Here is a 17614-nt window from a genome sequence, read left to right on the forward strand (position 1 = left end):
TGAAGCGGATATGCGCACTGCGCACCAGATAGAGAACGTACAACAAGCCTCCCGTTTTAGTTATATTATAATGTATATCACATTTCTTTCATAAAACATCAACACCAAACCGTGTATGATCTCTCTCCTTCTCTCTCTCTCTCTTTCTATCTCTTTCTGCGGCTTCCGGTTAACTTGTCAATCTGTCTGGCTACATATCTTACATAATCTGAGCCTTCAGCCATGAAGATCGTGTTTCTCGATTCCCGTCTTCTACGTGGTACAATGAGACAGGGGGAGTAACGTTTCAAATCTGGCAATTTAATACCGTCCCTATGCCGTGCGTTTTCCGGGGTCAAGTCATTGCTAATGGGAATAGAAAGGGTGGTCAGCAGGATACCGAAAAAAAAAATTAGTATTATACAGCTAAAACCGTGAAGTTGTTCCTTGTGAATTCATTGATTGAATGTGGTATACGGAGATAATATGGCAATTGAAGTTAGTTAGTTAAGTCGGGTTTTTTGGCGCAAAAGAAACTCAGGCTATGATGTGCCAGCCACAAGGTTTTGAGAGATGACTCTTAACAGTGATCTTGAGCTAGATGTTCATGATGACATTGCAGCGAGTGTGAGCGATGGTTATGTGAGGTGGCTGTAGAGGGGCCTGAAATTCCACGCGCAAAAGGCCGGTAAAACATATATGAATGATAAAATCATGAGTGCGATGTGAAATGTGTCTCCTGACAATGAGTCAGGAGACACACAGAAGAAGGACGGATGTAACGGTACAATTTAAGGTATTTCAACGTCATCAGCAATGAAGAAAAGTGTGTCCGCATGAGAGACAGAGAGAGAGAGAGAGAGTGTGTGTGTGTGTGGGGGGGGGGTGTAATGAAGGCGGTGCTTAACCCAGTTCCATCAGAAGATATTCCACTTTGTGCAGAGGAAGCATACGTGTGCAAGCACTAACCTTAGACAGTAGACTGAGAAGCCCTAATCAGTACAACAGTGGCCTAACGATGTAAATTTGAACTCTGACGCCAAATCTGACTACAAAGAGGGTTGTCTTATGAATCAGAGTCATGACGACGAGGTAGGAGCCTCTGTTTCGTCGATAAAGGAGAAACGAAAGACACCTCTGAAGCGTACGCTGACATTGACGCTGCCAAGACCATCTTGTCGTCGACAACGCCCTGACGAAGACAAGTCCCGCTGTCAAAGGACTGCTGCAGGAGGCTGAGGCTTTATTTTGTGGCACGAGCACCGAAAGACATTCTTGTTTCTCTTCTAAGCACTTCCGGTTTTCCGAATGTTTAGAAAAACTCTTGTAAAAAATTGAAGTGGTACGAAATCGGTGGTTCTGTTCAAGTTAAAGGTTATAAATGATACATACAATATCTGGTATGATCATCGGGTATACGACTTCGGGTGAAGGCCAGTTAACTGTCAGGGTAATGAATGAAAATTGATTTAATGAGCTCATTGTAAGAGCAGACGTTCGTCTTGTGAGCAGCTTGCATCGTTGCGACACCTGGCGCAACAAATCTAAACCACGCGCCTCTTTCTGCGTGGCCCCCGAGATCCGCTTTGGCAGTGCCCAAGGAATACACCAGTGTCCACGAACACCGACGTGTGAGTGCCACTACCATACTCCTAAGTCAATAATTAGGGTCACCTCCAATTTTGTTTATGACAAACGTTCACAACGTGTTTCTTGGCAAACTGGTTTTTCAAGCGTCGAAAACATTAACAAAAGACACCTAGACCACTGCTGACGAATGAAGTTTTTACGGCTGGCTCTTCTCACGTCTCCAACTAATAGTGACACTCAATGTGCCGTTTCTTAGACTCGGTCCAAATATTACTTCTTTGTAGGAAAATCAGACAAACAAACAAACAAAACAGGTGATAAGGGATAAACGTAATATCATTTGTAATGCTGCTGTTCGTTGGTACTGCCATGCACCGTGACTCCTGTTCATTGCTACTGTCGCTTTCATTATTTATTTGTACGTAATTATCAACATTTGGAGCTCTTTCGTCTGTGGTTGCCTAGTGCAAACAAACTCGATATATGATCAAAATAATGCAGAGTAAGGGCATACAGAATATTGCGCGGAAACGGTTAATACAGAACAAAAGCGAAAAAAAATGAGACACCTGCTAAAATTTTCCATGTGCGCGAGTCAGTACTGATACTAAAAATACAGTAAAATAGTAATTGACGTGAAGTATGCTTGAGTGCGGAGTTCTACGCTCCGGTTAAACGGCCGTCAGCTACTTCTATTGTCTTGCAGATTAACCAGGCCATCTGTACACTAAAGTTGAATTGATTTAATTTATTGAATATTCCCCAAAGAAATTCTTGAAATCAAATAATTCTAATACCTTGACCTTGTCCTGAAGGTTACTATCACGCACTATAACGGCGGAGCTGCTTATGCCGAGCATTAATTAGTCCGTGACGAGTGAACAGAAATTGTCCTAATCATGAAGCGGCACGCACTCTCATCGTCCTCTTCTTCACCTTCTGCTTCGTTCCTGAACACGTGCGCCGATTCGTCCGACGTGGGATGCAATAACTCTGATGGACGAGAGAACGAGTACGTAGAGAGAAGGAGAGAGAGAGAAAGAAAAAGAAAGAGAGAAGTTCTTGGCGAAAAAAATTTCTTGGTGAGGCGGATACGAACCCGCGTACTCACGATCCGAAGGCAAGCGTCTTAACCACGCGGCTATCCAGGCACGCTAGCAGAGCACAGCATAGTCATGTATAGTATAGTATAGCAAGGGGTGGGAAAGGGAAGTGAGGGTGGGGAAGAGGAAAAGGAGGAGAGAAGAGAGGTAAATCGTAGCATATAAACAATGAGAAAGAGAGAAATAGAGATAGAGAAAGGCAGAAAGGCAAAGAGAGAAAGAGGGAGAATCAAAGAAAGAGAAAGAAAGAAATAGAGAAAAAAAGGCAGAAAGAAAGAGAGAGCAAGCGAGAAACAGAAAGGAAAGAAAGAAATAGGCATAGATAGAGAGAAAGGAATACAAATAAGGAGGCAAAACACACAGAAAAACAGAAAGAAAGAAAGAAAGAAAGAAAGAAAGAAAGAAGGAAGGAAAGAAAGAAGAAAGAAAGAAAGAGAGAGAGAAAGAAAGAAAGAAAGAAAGAAAGAGAGAAGAAAGAAAGAAAGAAGAAAGAAGGAAGGAAAGAAAGAAAGAAAGAAAGAAAGAAAGAAAGGAAAGAAAGAAAAGAAAGAGAGAAAGAAAGAGAGAGAGAGAAAGAAAGAAAGAAAGAAAGAAAGAGAGAAAGAAAGGAAGGAAGGAAAGAAAGAAAGAAAGAAAGAAAGAAAGAAGGAAAGAAAGAGAAAGAGAGAAAGAAAGAAAGAAAGAAAGAAAGAAAGAAAGAGAGAAAGAAAGAAGGAAAGAGAGAAAGAAAGAAAGAAAGAAAGAGAGAAAAGAGAAAGAAAGAAGAAAGAGAAGAAGAAAGAAAGAAAGAAAGAAAGAGAAGAAGAAAGAAGAGAAAGAAAGAAAGAAAGAAAGAAGGAAGAAAGAAAGAAAGAAAGAAAGAAAGAAAGAAAGAAAGAGAGAAAGAAAGAAAGAAAGAAGAAAAGAAAGAAAGAAGAAAGAAAGAGAGAAAGAAAGAAAGAAAGAAAGAAAGAAAGAAGAGCGAAAGAAAGAAAGAAAGAAAAGAGAGAGAAAGAGAGAAAGAGAGAAAGAAAGAAGAAGAAAGAAAGAGAGAAAGAAAGAGGAAGAGAAAGAAAGAAAGAAAGAAAGAAAAAGAGAGAGAAAGAAAGAAAGAAAGAAAGAAAGAAAAGAAAGAGAGAAAGAAAGAAAGAGAGAAAGAAAGAAAGAAAGAAAGAAAAAGAAAGAGAGAAAGAAAGAGAAAGAGAGAAAGAAAGAGAGAAAGAAAGAAAGAAAGAAAGAGAGAAAGAAGAAAGAAAGAAAGAGAGAAAGAAAGAAAGAAAGAAAGAAAGGAAAGAAAGAAAGAAGAAAGAAAGAGAGAAAGAAAGAAAGAAGAAAGAGAGAGAAAGAAAGAGAAAGAAAGAAAGAGCAAAATAGAAAGAAGAAAAGAAAGAAGAAAGAAAGAAAGAAGAGAAAGAAAGAAAGAAAGAAAGAAAGAAAGAAAGAGAGAAAGAAAGAAAGAAAGAAAGAGAAAGAAAGAAAGAAAAAGAAAGAGAAAAGAGAGAAAGAAAAGAAAGAAAGAAGGAGAGAAAAGAAAGAAAGAAAGGAAGAAAGAAGAAGAAAGAAAGAAAGAAAGAAAAGAAGAGAAAGAAAGAAGAAAGAAAGAAAGAAGAAAAGAAGAAGAAAGAAAGAAAAGAGAAAGAAGAAAGAAAGAAAGAAGAAGAAAGAAAGAAAGAAAGAAAAGAAAGAAAGAAAGAAAGAAGAAAGAAAGAAAGAAAAGAAAGAAAGAAAGAAAGAAAGAGAAGAAAGAAAGAAAGAAAGAAAGAAAGAAAGAAAGAAAGAAGGAAGAAAGAAAGAAAGAAAGAAAGAAAGAAAGAAAGAGAGAGAGAAAGAAAAGAAAAAAAGAAAGAGAGAAAGAAAGAAAGAAAGAAAGAAAGAGAGAGAGAAAGAAAGAAAGAAAGAAGAAAGAAAGAAAGAAGGAAGAAAGAAAGAAGAAAGAAGAAAGAAAGAAAGAAGGAAGAAAGAAGAAGAGGAAGAAAAGAAAAGGAGAAAGCAACAGAAAAGGAAAGGAAAGACAAGAAAGAAAGAAGAAGGCAGGACCGTCCTAGCTCCGCTCTTCCATGAGGCTCGAAATCACGAGTGCGAAGCTGCCTAATTCTTTTTTTCAGTTTTTATTGAGTTTTAAAGAAGCAAGCACTAACGTAATGGTAGTGAGTGAATACTAAATTTGAAAGGACTGGGCATATGTAAGTGCAAGACGAAACAGGAACCAGCTTCGGCTGAGCAGCTTTTTTTGTCCTGTGTATAGGCAATTTTTCCAATGCGAGAACCTTGGTCCTCAGCAGATACCATCTAGCGACTCTGATGAAAAAAAAAAAAAAAAAAGGATCCGGCTGGCTTGCAAATCTGGTAAAGGAGTACTACTGTCTCTAGGCTCACTTATAAAAGTACCCTGATCATTTTTTGTTATTAAATTGATCAGGCCTTCTTCATTCCCACTCCGACTCTTGTAGCATAAATACAGAAATTTCCAAAGCTATTCATTTTCGTTCGTTATTGTGTTGCACAGCAAGCGCTGTTATGGTGGTGGTAATGATGTTGCTACAAGTATAATAAAGCCTGGCAACATTCGTTAGCAACCGCTTCACCGGATAATCTATTTCCACGTCTAGTTCGTTGTGTTGGTAACTATAAACGAAAATCTATCGACATCGATATCGTGGGGGACCGCCTTGTTGCAATGGGAAACAGCGCAGACAAACAAGGAAAGCATTAGGCCTAATCTTGGTGACACGAACCACGCATTTAGACGCGCGCTGCAACAAGTTTTAGAGAACACAACTAGAAAACGTTTGCGAGCAGCAGCAAATACTGCAGTGAACATGTGAACCAAATATAGTTCCGTTACAGCTAGCTCGGCGCCCCACACTGACACTTCTAGGATCGCTCGCTCTCTCCGGCGGGTTTTTCCAGACCCACTCTCCTGCGCACCGCTTACGGCGTCATAGACCCGAGTGACGGCCCATAGGTGCCAATCACTCGTCGGTCGTTGATGTCGATGCGTTCACGCACGCTGATCCAGTATCCAGATAGGAAATGGCATCGACACCTGTTGAGTGCTGACGCATCAGAGACACCGTTGACTTTTGCGCCAGAAAACCCACCATAACTATATAGCCTGCACAACCGCGTCTCACCCGTTCTGCCACAGCTATGTTGTCTCATTATAAGTCACATCAGTCATACATAAATCTTGAAGTTTTAATAGTTTCTATTCCCGATTGTGTTTACAATAATGTATACTTGTGCTAGCTTTTGTTTCAACTTTCTGTTACCTTTGAACATGCTAACCTACTGTCCTTTCACCTCGTTTATCTTGATGTTAACCTTGTTTCATATATTTTTGTTGCTTTTCACTGTAAAACATGTAACATGTGATCCTACAGATGTCTGCCCCTGCGATAACGCCTTTGAGGCAACGCAGGTATCCTGTAAATAAATAAATAAATGCACCGCGAATATACGGAAAGAAAGAGAGAGAGAAGCAACAGGCAGGGCACTGCTATCGATATTCAGGTGATGTGGGATATTATGATTCTTAATACTATTTCACACGGGGACATATTGTAATGAAGAGAGCACAAGCACCAAGTGAGCACTTCAATGTACACGTATGCAAAGAGTACAAAGGAAAAGTAAGCAAAGAGAGGCTGGCAAATACCACCGAGAAGGGCACATGGCCTGCCTACTATAGACAATGGAAATGGGGTTTGAAGATAGGGAGAGTAGAAGTAAAGAGGAAAGAAACGACTAGCCGACAGGCCACAAAGACGGGATGAGGTAGATGGGATAGGGAGTTCCCACAGAGCATTCTTGAATATCATGCGTTCTAAAAGATATTCGTCTTGGAACTTAACGTTGGAAAGTATCACCCACTCATTCCAATGTGCTTTCATCATGAAAGAATAAGTTGTTGCGCGGAAACTTTGACAGAAACACGAAAGATTGAAACTTTAATGACATTGCGAACGTTTGCTGCTATGCATTGAATGTTTGGGCTGTCACTGTCCAATATTTGGAGTGACCTTTCAACTTGTATAGTAGCCTACATGAATTAGTATGATTGAATCGACGAGAAGTGAGTGCAAAGATCAGCGAAATGACAGAAGTCTTGGAACACAACGAAGGAAGGAGAAACAAGCGGAAAGACAGGGAAGGAAACAGCTCTACACTCTAAGGCTAGCTTTTCTATATGCACAACAGATACTTGAGCAGGGCAAGCGCCTAATTACCTACAAAAAAAGCGACGCACCATAAAATATGGCGCTAATGCAAAAACGAAACAAAGGGCACATACCGCACTAACAAGTATGATACATATTTTCCAGTCATTTATGTTTTAGTTAACGCTCTTCTGAAACACCTCTTTTAGTTTTTGGTGTATCGTCTGGCGTACGCACCAACAATTAGAACATTAAAAATAAGTTATAAATAAATAAAGTCTAAGGATAACCGGAGAATTAAGGATAGCACAACTGCACTTTTATAATGCTACCCCGGTTGTAAACTATAATCAGCTGTTCAGGAGATAGAACGAGAGAAAATAACTGCAATTTAAAGTAAATACGTGTGCGCGATGCGCACACTAGGTTTAGCTTACAAAGTCTTATCGAAACCTGCACCGCTCATGGCTCCCAGGAGACCCTCTAGTTTTAATATCTGCTGCAGTTCTCTGCAGTGAAGTGCGGTGTAAATATCGATAACGTTAACGCGATGTTTTTTTTTGGTTTTTTTTTTCAAGAAGCGGGCACATGCAGTCTCTTTGTTTCATTACCGTTAGCTATAGAGTGAACTGAATTCATCGTTGTTACAGACTACTGCAAGGGTACCTATTCCTCTAATAGCAACGCCGAATTGACAAGCTTCCATTAAAGGACAAACGTAAAGAAAAGGTTTCACCATCGAAACTGATGCTATACTGATTTTGTAGTCATGAAAGGTCCTTGAACACCGAGTGTCGCTGCAGCCAACGTTTCGACAAGTGGTCCGGCGGTCAAGGTAGCAACCGAAGAAGACGAAACTACGTGCTGCCTTAAAGAAGGACAAGATCACTTGTCGACATTTGCTCCATTGAAGAAGACAAGACAGCTTGTCCAAACGTTGGCTACAGCAACATCCCGTGTTCAAGGATTTTTGCATCTCTTCCATCTTCTCCTGGACTTCCGCCTTATACTGATTACGTAATGTGATTGAAAATACAGAACTTCAAGATTCCCTCGAAACTGACTGCTACAAGCGAGGCCTTGCGAGGCTATATGCCATCGTCATACAGGCACACTGAAACAAAAGTTACAAGAAGACTGTGGCCTTAAGGGACCTACACTTAGTCAACTTGGGAAGCATCCGCCTACCGACGGCGTTTCGATTTGAGGACTTGCCTATCCTTCAGGGCAATGATGTCAAGTAGGGGTGAAAAATTGACTTTGCCTTGACGAAGGCAAGTTCCCTTGTGGAAACGCTTACTGCAGGCTGAGGATTACCTCCATCGCTACCTGACCATCGTTATAGTTAAATCGCCTCGTATTCGATGAAACGATTTCCCACAAATTTTCCTCCGTGTTTCTTTCATTAGCACTTATGTTCGTCAACGCTACGACCTCTTCCCTAATGGCGCCCCAATGTCTTTCTTTTAACCTTCTTCAAATTAAATAACGGTACGGTATAGTGATTTATATACACCTGAAACAAAGGGCGTTCAATTACTGACGCTTTAATTCTGGAACACTAACTCCAAACTTGTTATCCCGCCCCCTTCCGCTATAACCTAAAAGATCTGCACGAACCCTTGTTATATTCCAATAGCGGTAGTTGATACTCCGTTTACCCACCCGTGAGTAGGACGTGTCCACCGAACACCGATATCCCTTAACCTCACGTTAAACTGCATCGTTATGAAACAGGTATATACTGAGCGCTGATCTCGTTGGTTCTTCTGGTAAAATCAATCTATCAGGTCGCATTGCTGTGTACATAAGCTATAAGAAAAACGTGCTTTAGAACAGTTGTCGTAGAATTATTGCCACTATGGTATAGTATACAAACTACACTGGCTGATTGCCAAAGAGTGAGCGCTACATTGGATGGCCGTGGGTAACTAAAAGCTAATCCGAACGAACTGGCGCTTTCGGAGCGTTAGCAGCGCGTTCATTCCCTTGAAAACATATAAGCCAGTCAGAATGACTGATTGCATGTCCAAAGTGCTTGCTGTAGGTTAGTACTGCCAGTTAACCGACTTAGCATCGAGAGGAAGGTAGTTCAGGAAAGGAGGGAGCGAAGAGAAAGTAGGCTCTTTTCTTGTACTTTCTGGTGATGCTTAGGCTTTCAGATTTCTCTCGGAGTTATGCACCAACTAGCCCAGCAACAAGTTCTGCTATGAGAAAGTAGTTTGGGCATGCCACTCACCTTCAGTCAAAATCCTTAGCGCCGCGAGAAAGGAGACCAGGGGCACCATGGTGGACCAGCTATAGACCATCTTGGGCCGAAGCACCGTCTACGAGCAAAAAGCGTCCGTCATCCCTGGCACCGGGCACATCAGCCCGCCACAGGGCACACCAACAAAGGCACAGGCATCGGATCAAGTCAAGTCGGGGGGTTAACACGACAACCAAACGTGCTCAGCGATCACACATACACCGTCCTCACTTGGCCCGCTGTAAGACGACAACGCGCGCGCGCGCGCGCTGGCTCACTCGCAGTGGCCACTTCCGGCCTGGCCATTGGCCCGTTGCGGAAAGCGCGCGCTCTGACGTCACGGGACGCTGCCCGCTGGGCCAATGGCGGCCCTCTCGGGCGGCATTCAAATGTGGGACTTCCGGCGGCCGGGTCGCCCCGCTCTTCCCGTATCTTTCCGGGAAGCTTCGATGGACCGACTGTCCCTGCGGCCACGGTTCAGCGGCTCGCGGCTCTTTTCATGGCGCGACACACCTATTGTAGTCCGCGCACGCCAATCTACTGTTCGATATATTGTTCCACTGCGCGCATACCGGGTCGCTGAGTTTGAAGCTTTTGTGTCCTTCGTTTCATAATTTTATTTCTATTTCATTTTCATTCCACTAGAGAACTCGATATGCGTCGAAGCCTGGCTGTGCAGAGGTCATTCTTTCGGAATCAGAGTGAATACCGGTGGTATATGTGACACATCATGTATCTCTGTAACAACGTTCAATGACTGTACATAATGAAGCCCAATGACGTTTCAAGTGACCCGAATAACTATATGATGATTTTATGTGTCTGAGAATAAAGGGCGAGGAAGGAGGGACGCTCGTATACTTGTGCTTCAACAGAGATTACGCAACTTCGAGAGGAGCTGCTACATTGCTCGACTCACCACGGGGAAGCGTATTTTTTGTACGTTGTTTTCGCCGCCCACCTTTTATATGTTTGGGTGTATGATGAAGCTAGCCATGCCGCCAAGTAAAGCTCTCCGGTACTCATTTTAAAGTCTCTCTCTCTCCCTCTTGCTTACTGAAAAGACGATTGTGCTGGGGTTCCTGAAGATTACGTTGGTTCGCACGCATCACAAGCCATCTTACACTAAATCCATTGACGCCCGGCTGAGCGCGTAAACCACACCATTTTGTATGCGAGCTAATATCTTGGCTAAACCCCCCTCCATCTCTCCCATAATCTTTCAACGTTAGCGGTGATCTCCTGGCCTACCGTATACTGGCATACTACCACCGCCAGTTAGCGCTAGCTAAATACAGCTGATTAATGGCTGAAGGCAACTAATGTTGTTTGAACGGTCGTTAAAGTTGGCTAAATGTGGCTAAATTATTGCTAATGTTGGGTTATTAATGGTAAATGAGGGCAATTGACATACGTTGGTTTAAATGATGACGACAATCGGGTACAGCTTAAAGGGACACAAAGTGAAACGATCAATCAATTTAAACAGATAAATAATTCTTCGAAAACTCTACAATTGTTAATTTCACCACCATGGATGTACTCATAGAAGAGAAAATGAAAGTTTCATTTCCGTATATATCGCGTCGAAATTTGTGCACAGGGACTTCAGCATGATGTCAGATATTTCAAAGTCTCTTTTTCGTATTTTGGCCACACTGGTTTAAAAGCTTCCTGAAAGTTGGTACGATAAACCTATGGCATCCTCAGATCTCAATGCACTGCATTTTTTGCCGATTAAGAACTATGTAGGCCCTGGTAGATGTCGTCGAAATATATGACATCACGGCGAGTCAGTGCGGGAACTTCGAGGTTGCGTCGCCATCTTCATTTTCTTTTTGCGTGTTTTCTCGTTTACCAGCCGTCTTCTCGCGGCAAGAGTACTGCTTCTGGTATTGTGAAAGGGTAATTTACTAACACGAGAACAAGCGTTGTTTTTTTTTTTTTTTCTTAGTCTCCCTTTGAGAAGGTGGAAGAAGCCCCGCCCAGATGACCGAAGCGCGAGCGCCGATTGCCTCCGCGACTAAAGAGATAGTGCCGCTCATGAGCCAGAGGGCGGAGTTACCGGCTCATGACGTCATTCTAAAGCTCTGGCCCATTGGAGCAGACTCACATTAATTCGCCTTTGGAAAGCAAATGCCGCTGCCTTCTAAAGTTGTACCCGACTACAATGCTGGCTAATCTGCTAAGGTTTGGCTATCCGCTATCTTAAAGGAAAGGTTGAATAATGAAACCAAAGCAAAACAAAAAGGAAAAAAAAAACGTGTGCGTCTGTGGTATCGAAGTCTAAGTGCTATTGTATATACACAGATAACAAACCTGACTTCTTGCATGAATTTTCTTTGGGAAATCGTTATATATAGAAATGTGCATTGTTATAACCGAAAATATACGGTTTGCAAATTCTTCTGTATCTGTCATGGGGGAGCAACAAATATCGTAATAGAAAAATGACTTAAGAACGCCTGCACATTGATTCTTGTGTTTCTGTAGTACTGAAACTTGCATTTAGCTTTAACGTCTGTTGACGTATGTTGTGACCAACAGCGTTACTGGGAAATCGTAATTGAAGCCACATTAGCAGTCGTTTGCATTGTTCTCGAGAGCCAATAGTTCCTCCTGACAAAAATCAGTGAAATGAAAATAACCGTGATATGCTTCACCAAAGAGACGGCCATACAGATTGCAAAAGAGCTTAGTTAAAAGAACATTAGTGCCATTCATTTCGAAATGGGGCCATTTCTGAAATTCCATAAAGTGAGCATCCGTTATCAAAAAATAAATCAATCACAACGTATGACTATAAGTGTAGCATCCCCTGTTCTTCTTACTAGGTACAATTACGTACGTACTTACGTACGAAAAAGCAGTAATGAGTACTACTTAATCACGCAACAGCTCAAGTCATTAAAAAGCGATCACGAAGGCAGTTTTAAGTAGAGCATCTACAAGAAATTAAAAGGCAGCAATTTGAACTCACAAAGTATTTCAGGACCCACTTTCTTTAAAAAAAATAGTGATAAATTTTGTAAAACACTCAAGTATGCTGACCGCTCTTCCATGCGCTAATCCCTCAGCCTTGTAGCGTAACCTATGGTACCATCTCTTTCAACAACTATTTTGATCAGTCATTCATCGTTTGGTATGCCGCTATTAGCAACAACAAAAAATTACACCATTTCCCGCTAAAGGGGACCATGAGGCGATGCGAAGCCGGAGCACTTGCACGATCGCATTTCGTTGGCGTTCGTTGGGCATGCTACCGACCTCGCGTCGTGGAACGCGAAGAGGAACGCTACGCTCGTCATGTCTTCCCTCTAGCCTGGCCGTTAATTCTCACAGGGCGAGCGGGGAATGCGGTCGACAGGCGCGCGAGAGGGTGGCAGCGTAGGAGAGGAGAGAGGGGGGAGAGGGGACGCGCATGCGCTGGCGCTCATCTCGGCGTTGCGCAGGAGAGAATTTCGGCATGTCTAGCCCGCGTATCAGAGGAAGAGTGGAGAGGGGGAGGGGAGAGGGGTAGTGGAGGTAGGTGTGTGGGGAGGGTATGCACATGCGCAGCAAGGGTGGTCACGCCGCACACTACCACCACCACCACTGGTTTGAACTCCGCTATAAGATGCTTCGCATCTAAAAGGTGGCTCTTTCTACATGTCTTCTACTGATATACATATCATAAGCGTAGTCAATGCGCCTAGCTGTACAAGAACGGTCTACAGCCTAATACAGCTTAACAAGTCCGGAGAGGCCCCGCCCAGACGGCCTAAACGCGGCAGCCAATCACCTCCGCGACTATTGGCCGCGAGATCGAGCGGAGTCGCCGCCTGGCGGCTACTGACTGAAGCGCGCCTAGTGTGGATTGCTCCCTGCGTCGTCTGCTAGCCACGTCGTGTTTGCATGTGCGCGTACGTCCTGCACGTTCTCAAAGGGCGGTTTGTTCTGTTATGTTAGCGCGAGTTTAACTGCTCGTACGTATACCTAACTTGGTGCACAGAAGCAAATGAGCTTGCTCGGCTGCATGCTCATTGTAATAAGATCAATGAGTGCGACTTCCCAGAGGGCTGCGTATTGGTGTCGTACCCTTCGTTCGCCAGAATCATTTCAGTCTTGGTGCCGCTTTCTGGTTCAAGCACACCCTAAAGTGCGCTTGGCATAGCCCCAAACATGAGGAACATTAAATAGTATGTGAATGCAGCGTTTTATCAACTCGGTGGTAAACAAAAACGAGGCTCATGTACTTTCGCGTTGTTGTAAGCTGTATAACTGCGGCACTCCAGTTCATGATGAGCTTTAGCTGTGCTTAAGATGTCCTTTCATTGTACGGTCGTGGTCCCGCTACAGCGAAATATTTCTATCAAGTGAAGTCTGAGACTTCGGTACTCAAACTGTCCCTAAAAAAAGAAAAAAAAACAGACAGTGGAATGACATGGCAGTGATAAAACGGAGTTGCCGCGCGCAATTTTAACTTGGGGGAAATTTATGCAGAATCACCCATGTGCTTAGATTTAGGTACGCTTTGAAGGACCCAGATGTTCAAGATTAATCCCGACGGCGTGCCTTACATTTATGTCGCATAATTTCACGCAAAACCTCATACATTTTTACATTATCTTGAGCGTTTGTGTGGAGTTGTTATAAATTGATGGAAGGCACCGGACATTATTAGTTTGAAAAAAAAGACACTTGTTCCATAAAATAACCAGACCTTTGTTGCATCACTGTCATGCTCGTAAACAATCGACGAAAGCTCTGTGCTAAACTCTTACCTGCGTATATATGCGTATTCGCGTGAACAGTGCTATTGAACTCATTGCACAGGAATATGGGCTGGTATACAAATGAACAAGAAGTAAACACTTAAGTAGTTCATCCGTGCTACTGCAGTGCGTGATACAAAAAACACAAGCTAAACACGTACAGAGAAAACAACGAAAAACGTCCTATAGTGCGTAAGCGCAGACTGTCATCCATTGCGAGCATCCCTTTCATCGGCAGATCGCGCTTCTCTCCCGAGTAATAGTAAGGTTGGATGATCTTTGTGCATTCAACAATGAAGAGCGTATATATTACTAGTAAGCTGCAATCGGCTCAAACCGCTCACAACGAAGCGCCGCTGTGTGCATTTGTATACGCGCCTCCGACCGCCTCTCCACACTAACGCGGCGACGGTGCTGCCACCTATAGGTCGATCTCGCGGCCAATAGAAATAGTCCCGCTCATGCACTCGGAAATGTTCTCCGAAGATTGAATTACCGCCAGTCCGGCTGATGAAGTCAGTCTGGAGATCGCGCCCATTGGTGCAGGCTTGTGTGCGTCCGCCTTTCAGGGGGAAATGCCGCAGACTTCTAAAGTTGTATTCGACTTTTATGCATATCATGGTAGGAAGAGCCGCAATTTGTAAAGATTGGGTTTTTTGTCAATCGTCTTGCCCAAGGAGATTTCTTGCCGAATGGCCGACGCCGGAAAAATCCCGGATGGCTTTTCGTGCGTATACGAGGAGGTGGGCAACAGAAAATAAAGTTGCTGCAAATGTAGCCTGCTGTGCGAATCTCCTCGATGTCCTTACAATCCTAATTAAAGGTTTGCTGTTTCATGAGCAACATTGACATGGTTTGCCAGTAGGAAACTAAGAAAATCAGTTAGTGCAGAATAAATCTTGAAAACACAGACGGCAGCCCTGGCGCTTTTCGTGAGCACCACTTATGTATTCTGTACTGTCCCCAGAACCTCCTTGTTTCTAACTATGATATCAATTTCAATGTTGTCGAGTTGATCGTTTGCATACTGCTCTCCCACAGTAGAGTACGTCGAGTACTCTACATAGTTCACCATTTTTTCTTAACGCCCAGTTGATTCTCCTCCGAGTGACATACGGCCCATAGGGATTTATCCCTAGAAACCGGGGCGGCATCTGCTCTCTCATAGTGGAGTACATGTGGTACTCTGAATCGTTCACTTTTTGTTCTTCACACTCAGGGTTCGGCAACCTACGGCCCGCGTGGTAGTGCATTATGCGGCCCCCCGACAGGACGTCAGAACACCCCCCCCCTACCCCTCGTTTTCACTTTTTACCTGAAGGCCGAGATGACAGTTTCGACCTCAAATGGGGTTTTTGCTCGTAACCTATGTTTGTAAGTTGCAACCTCCTGACATGCGTGCTGAAAATAAACATAATTTCTTTCCCAGTTTCGTACATTCTTGTCAATTCGCCAATTTTTTTCTGCAGTAGGGTACTCGTATGGGCTGGTTGGTTCATGTTCACGATTGGAGAAAAAGAAACAGCGCTAAGAAAACGGGACAAGTTGATGCAAGTTTTCGTTCGCAAGTAGCACGTCTGAAGCTATCGGGTTTTCCAGTAACCCTTTTCACTAACATCACCGAAAGCCTCACAGCAGCAGGCTTTAAAAAGAAGCGCTCAGCAGCTGTTCAATCCGAGACACACTCGCAGCAAACTGTAGCGATTATCAATTATACGCACAAGACCGCACAATCTCAAAAAAAGGAAAAGTGGTCGGCAGGGCAGGCGTTAGGTTGTTGTTTTCTGCCCGAAATAAGCATGGTAGAGTGTGCCAGCAAGTCAATCGAGTGATCGAGAAGAAATGAAGATGCAATGAAGAGAACATGTTTGTTGAATGTTGTGACGGTGCTGTGTATTAGGTTCCTCTTTCTTGCGGGCGTTACTGCGTTGGTCAAACTTGGCGGTGCGCTAATGACCGCATGCGCGAGCATTCGAACAGAGTTAAAAAACAAGCTTGAGATAGTCAATTATCTCTTCATTGTAATGACTGCGGTTGCCAGCCATCTTGTAACGATACCACATTCCTGTCAAAATAATATGAGGAACGCGCTCGACTCATTTCAGAAGCTTATCCTATACACAATAGCGGCAAGGCATCTGTAAGCCTCCCCTCGATTTCCCTCCTTCCAAAAGAGATAGAATTACTGTCCCATTGATCACTTTATTGCCTCTGCGCAGGCTCACTCTTTATTTCTTGTTTTTCTGTGGTTTCATGGCGAAAGTGGTGCAGTATATATATGCTGACTGGAAGAATAAACACATTTGGTTGATTTTCAGCGCCGTGGTCTGTGTCCTTTCTTGTCCCGTCTTTTAGCGCTGTTCTTTTTTTTTTTTTTTTTCACTCGTGAGAATCCGAAAAATGCAGATGCTGAGGGCCGTAGATTAAAAGCCACAACATCGTTTGTTGTAAACGTCCAGAGTGTTTGCCATCTACGTCATCACCTTCTGCTTATAAAGACAACTTCCGGACCTCCCATAGCACATGCATATAGTACCATAAATCGTTTACTTTTCTCTAAGCAACGTCGTATTTTGCAGCGCTTCGGTGCAGACGCATATATATAGGGCAGCTACAAACATCTCTCTCGTAGTATAGCTCACGGTACTCTAGATCATTCGCATTTCGTTCTTATTAATGTTTCAATTGTTGGGGTTTGACGTCTCAAAACCACGATAGGATTATGATTAACGCAGTAGTGGAGGACTCCGGAAATTTTGACCGTCTGGTGTTCCTTAAAGGGGCACTAAACTGAAATAGTAAATTAGTTTAGACTGATGAATTATACACTGAAAGCTTTAGTTTTGTTAATTTCACCATCATAGGTTTATGATTAGATGAGCAAATCCATGTCAAAAGTATCACTTTTAAATTTCCCGCCATAATCTAAAGTGGTAACGTTATGGATTTCGAAGTGCTTCTTTCGTATTTTGGCCCCATTGGCTCAACAGAATTTCCTGAAACTTGGTCCCTGCCTTTCCTCTTCGTATCTCTCTCTCTCCTGAAACTTGGTATGTTAAGCCTGTGGCTCCCTCAGAAGACAACGTACTCCATCTTTACGAATTAAGAACTACGTAGACCCTAGTAGACGCCGTCAAAATCTATGACGTCACGGCGAATGGTGCGGAAACTTCAATGCGGCGTCGCCACGCGCATTTCTTTTTGCACGTTTTTCTCGCTCACCAAGCGTCTTCTCGCGGCATGCGTGGTTATTTTGGTATTTGGAAGAGTACTTTACTGATACGATAAAATTCTTTTTTTCTCTCTTTAGTGTCCCTTTATTGTGCACTTAAAGGCCAATTCCGGCGATTTTTTTTTGGCCATGTCAAAGTAATGGTGCTTTTATGTTCCTGAGACGCTTCTGTTACTGGCCCGATAGCAGAAATACTCGGCAAATTGGAGAATTTTAAATAAGCAAAAGAGCGCAACACCGAAACCGAAACCCAACCGAGTGTACTGTCTACGTATGACGTAGACGTTGTTACGAACGAACCGGAAGTCGTGCAAGGCATGCCGGTCACGCCGGTGCGGGATATGAAAACTGTGACAGCCGGGACGAGCAGACGCACAGTGGAGAGGTCAGCACGCCGCGCATCAGCTGTAATGTCTGCGACTGACAGTGCCGCGTCTGATACTGACAGTGTCTCGGCCAGCACAGAAGACGCTCGCTGTAGCGGCCGAAGTTAGCGGTGCCCTCGGCTGCGTCACTTCCGCCGCCTTCCCAGTACTGACGTCACAGACGCAATGTTGCCAATAATTGTG

At 43.4% G+C, this 17614-nt stretch overlaps 1 protein-coding gene across 3 annotated transcripts in view; it reads right to left on the reverse strand.

Moving 5' to 3' along the window:
- Positions 1-17614, reverse strand: part of LOC119404749 (uncharacterized) — a 94864-nt gene that overhangs the window by 58303 nt on the left and 18947 nt on the right. For 2 of the 3 annotated variants that reach the window (XM_049419005.1, XM_049419004.1), the window contains exon 1: positions 9051-9266. In XM_049419005.1, the coding sequence (XP_049274962.1) occupies positions 9051-9120 (70 nt within the window). In that variant the 5' untranslated portion in view covers positions 9121-9266. Of the gene's footprint in view, positions 1-9050; positions 9267-17614 lie in introns of those variants that run through there. The other variant, XM_049419003.1, reaches the window with a different exon arrangement.

This window comes from Rhipicephalus sanguineus, chromosome 9 (assembly GCF_013339695.2).
Source record: "Rhipicephalus sanguineus isolate Rsan-2018 chromosome 9, BIME_Rsan_1.4, whole genome shotgun sequence".
NCBI classification, from domain to species: Eukaryota; Metazoa; Arthropoda; class Arachnida; order Ixodida; family Ixodidae; genus Rhipicephalus; species Rhipicephalus sanguineus.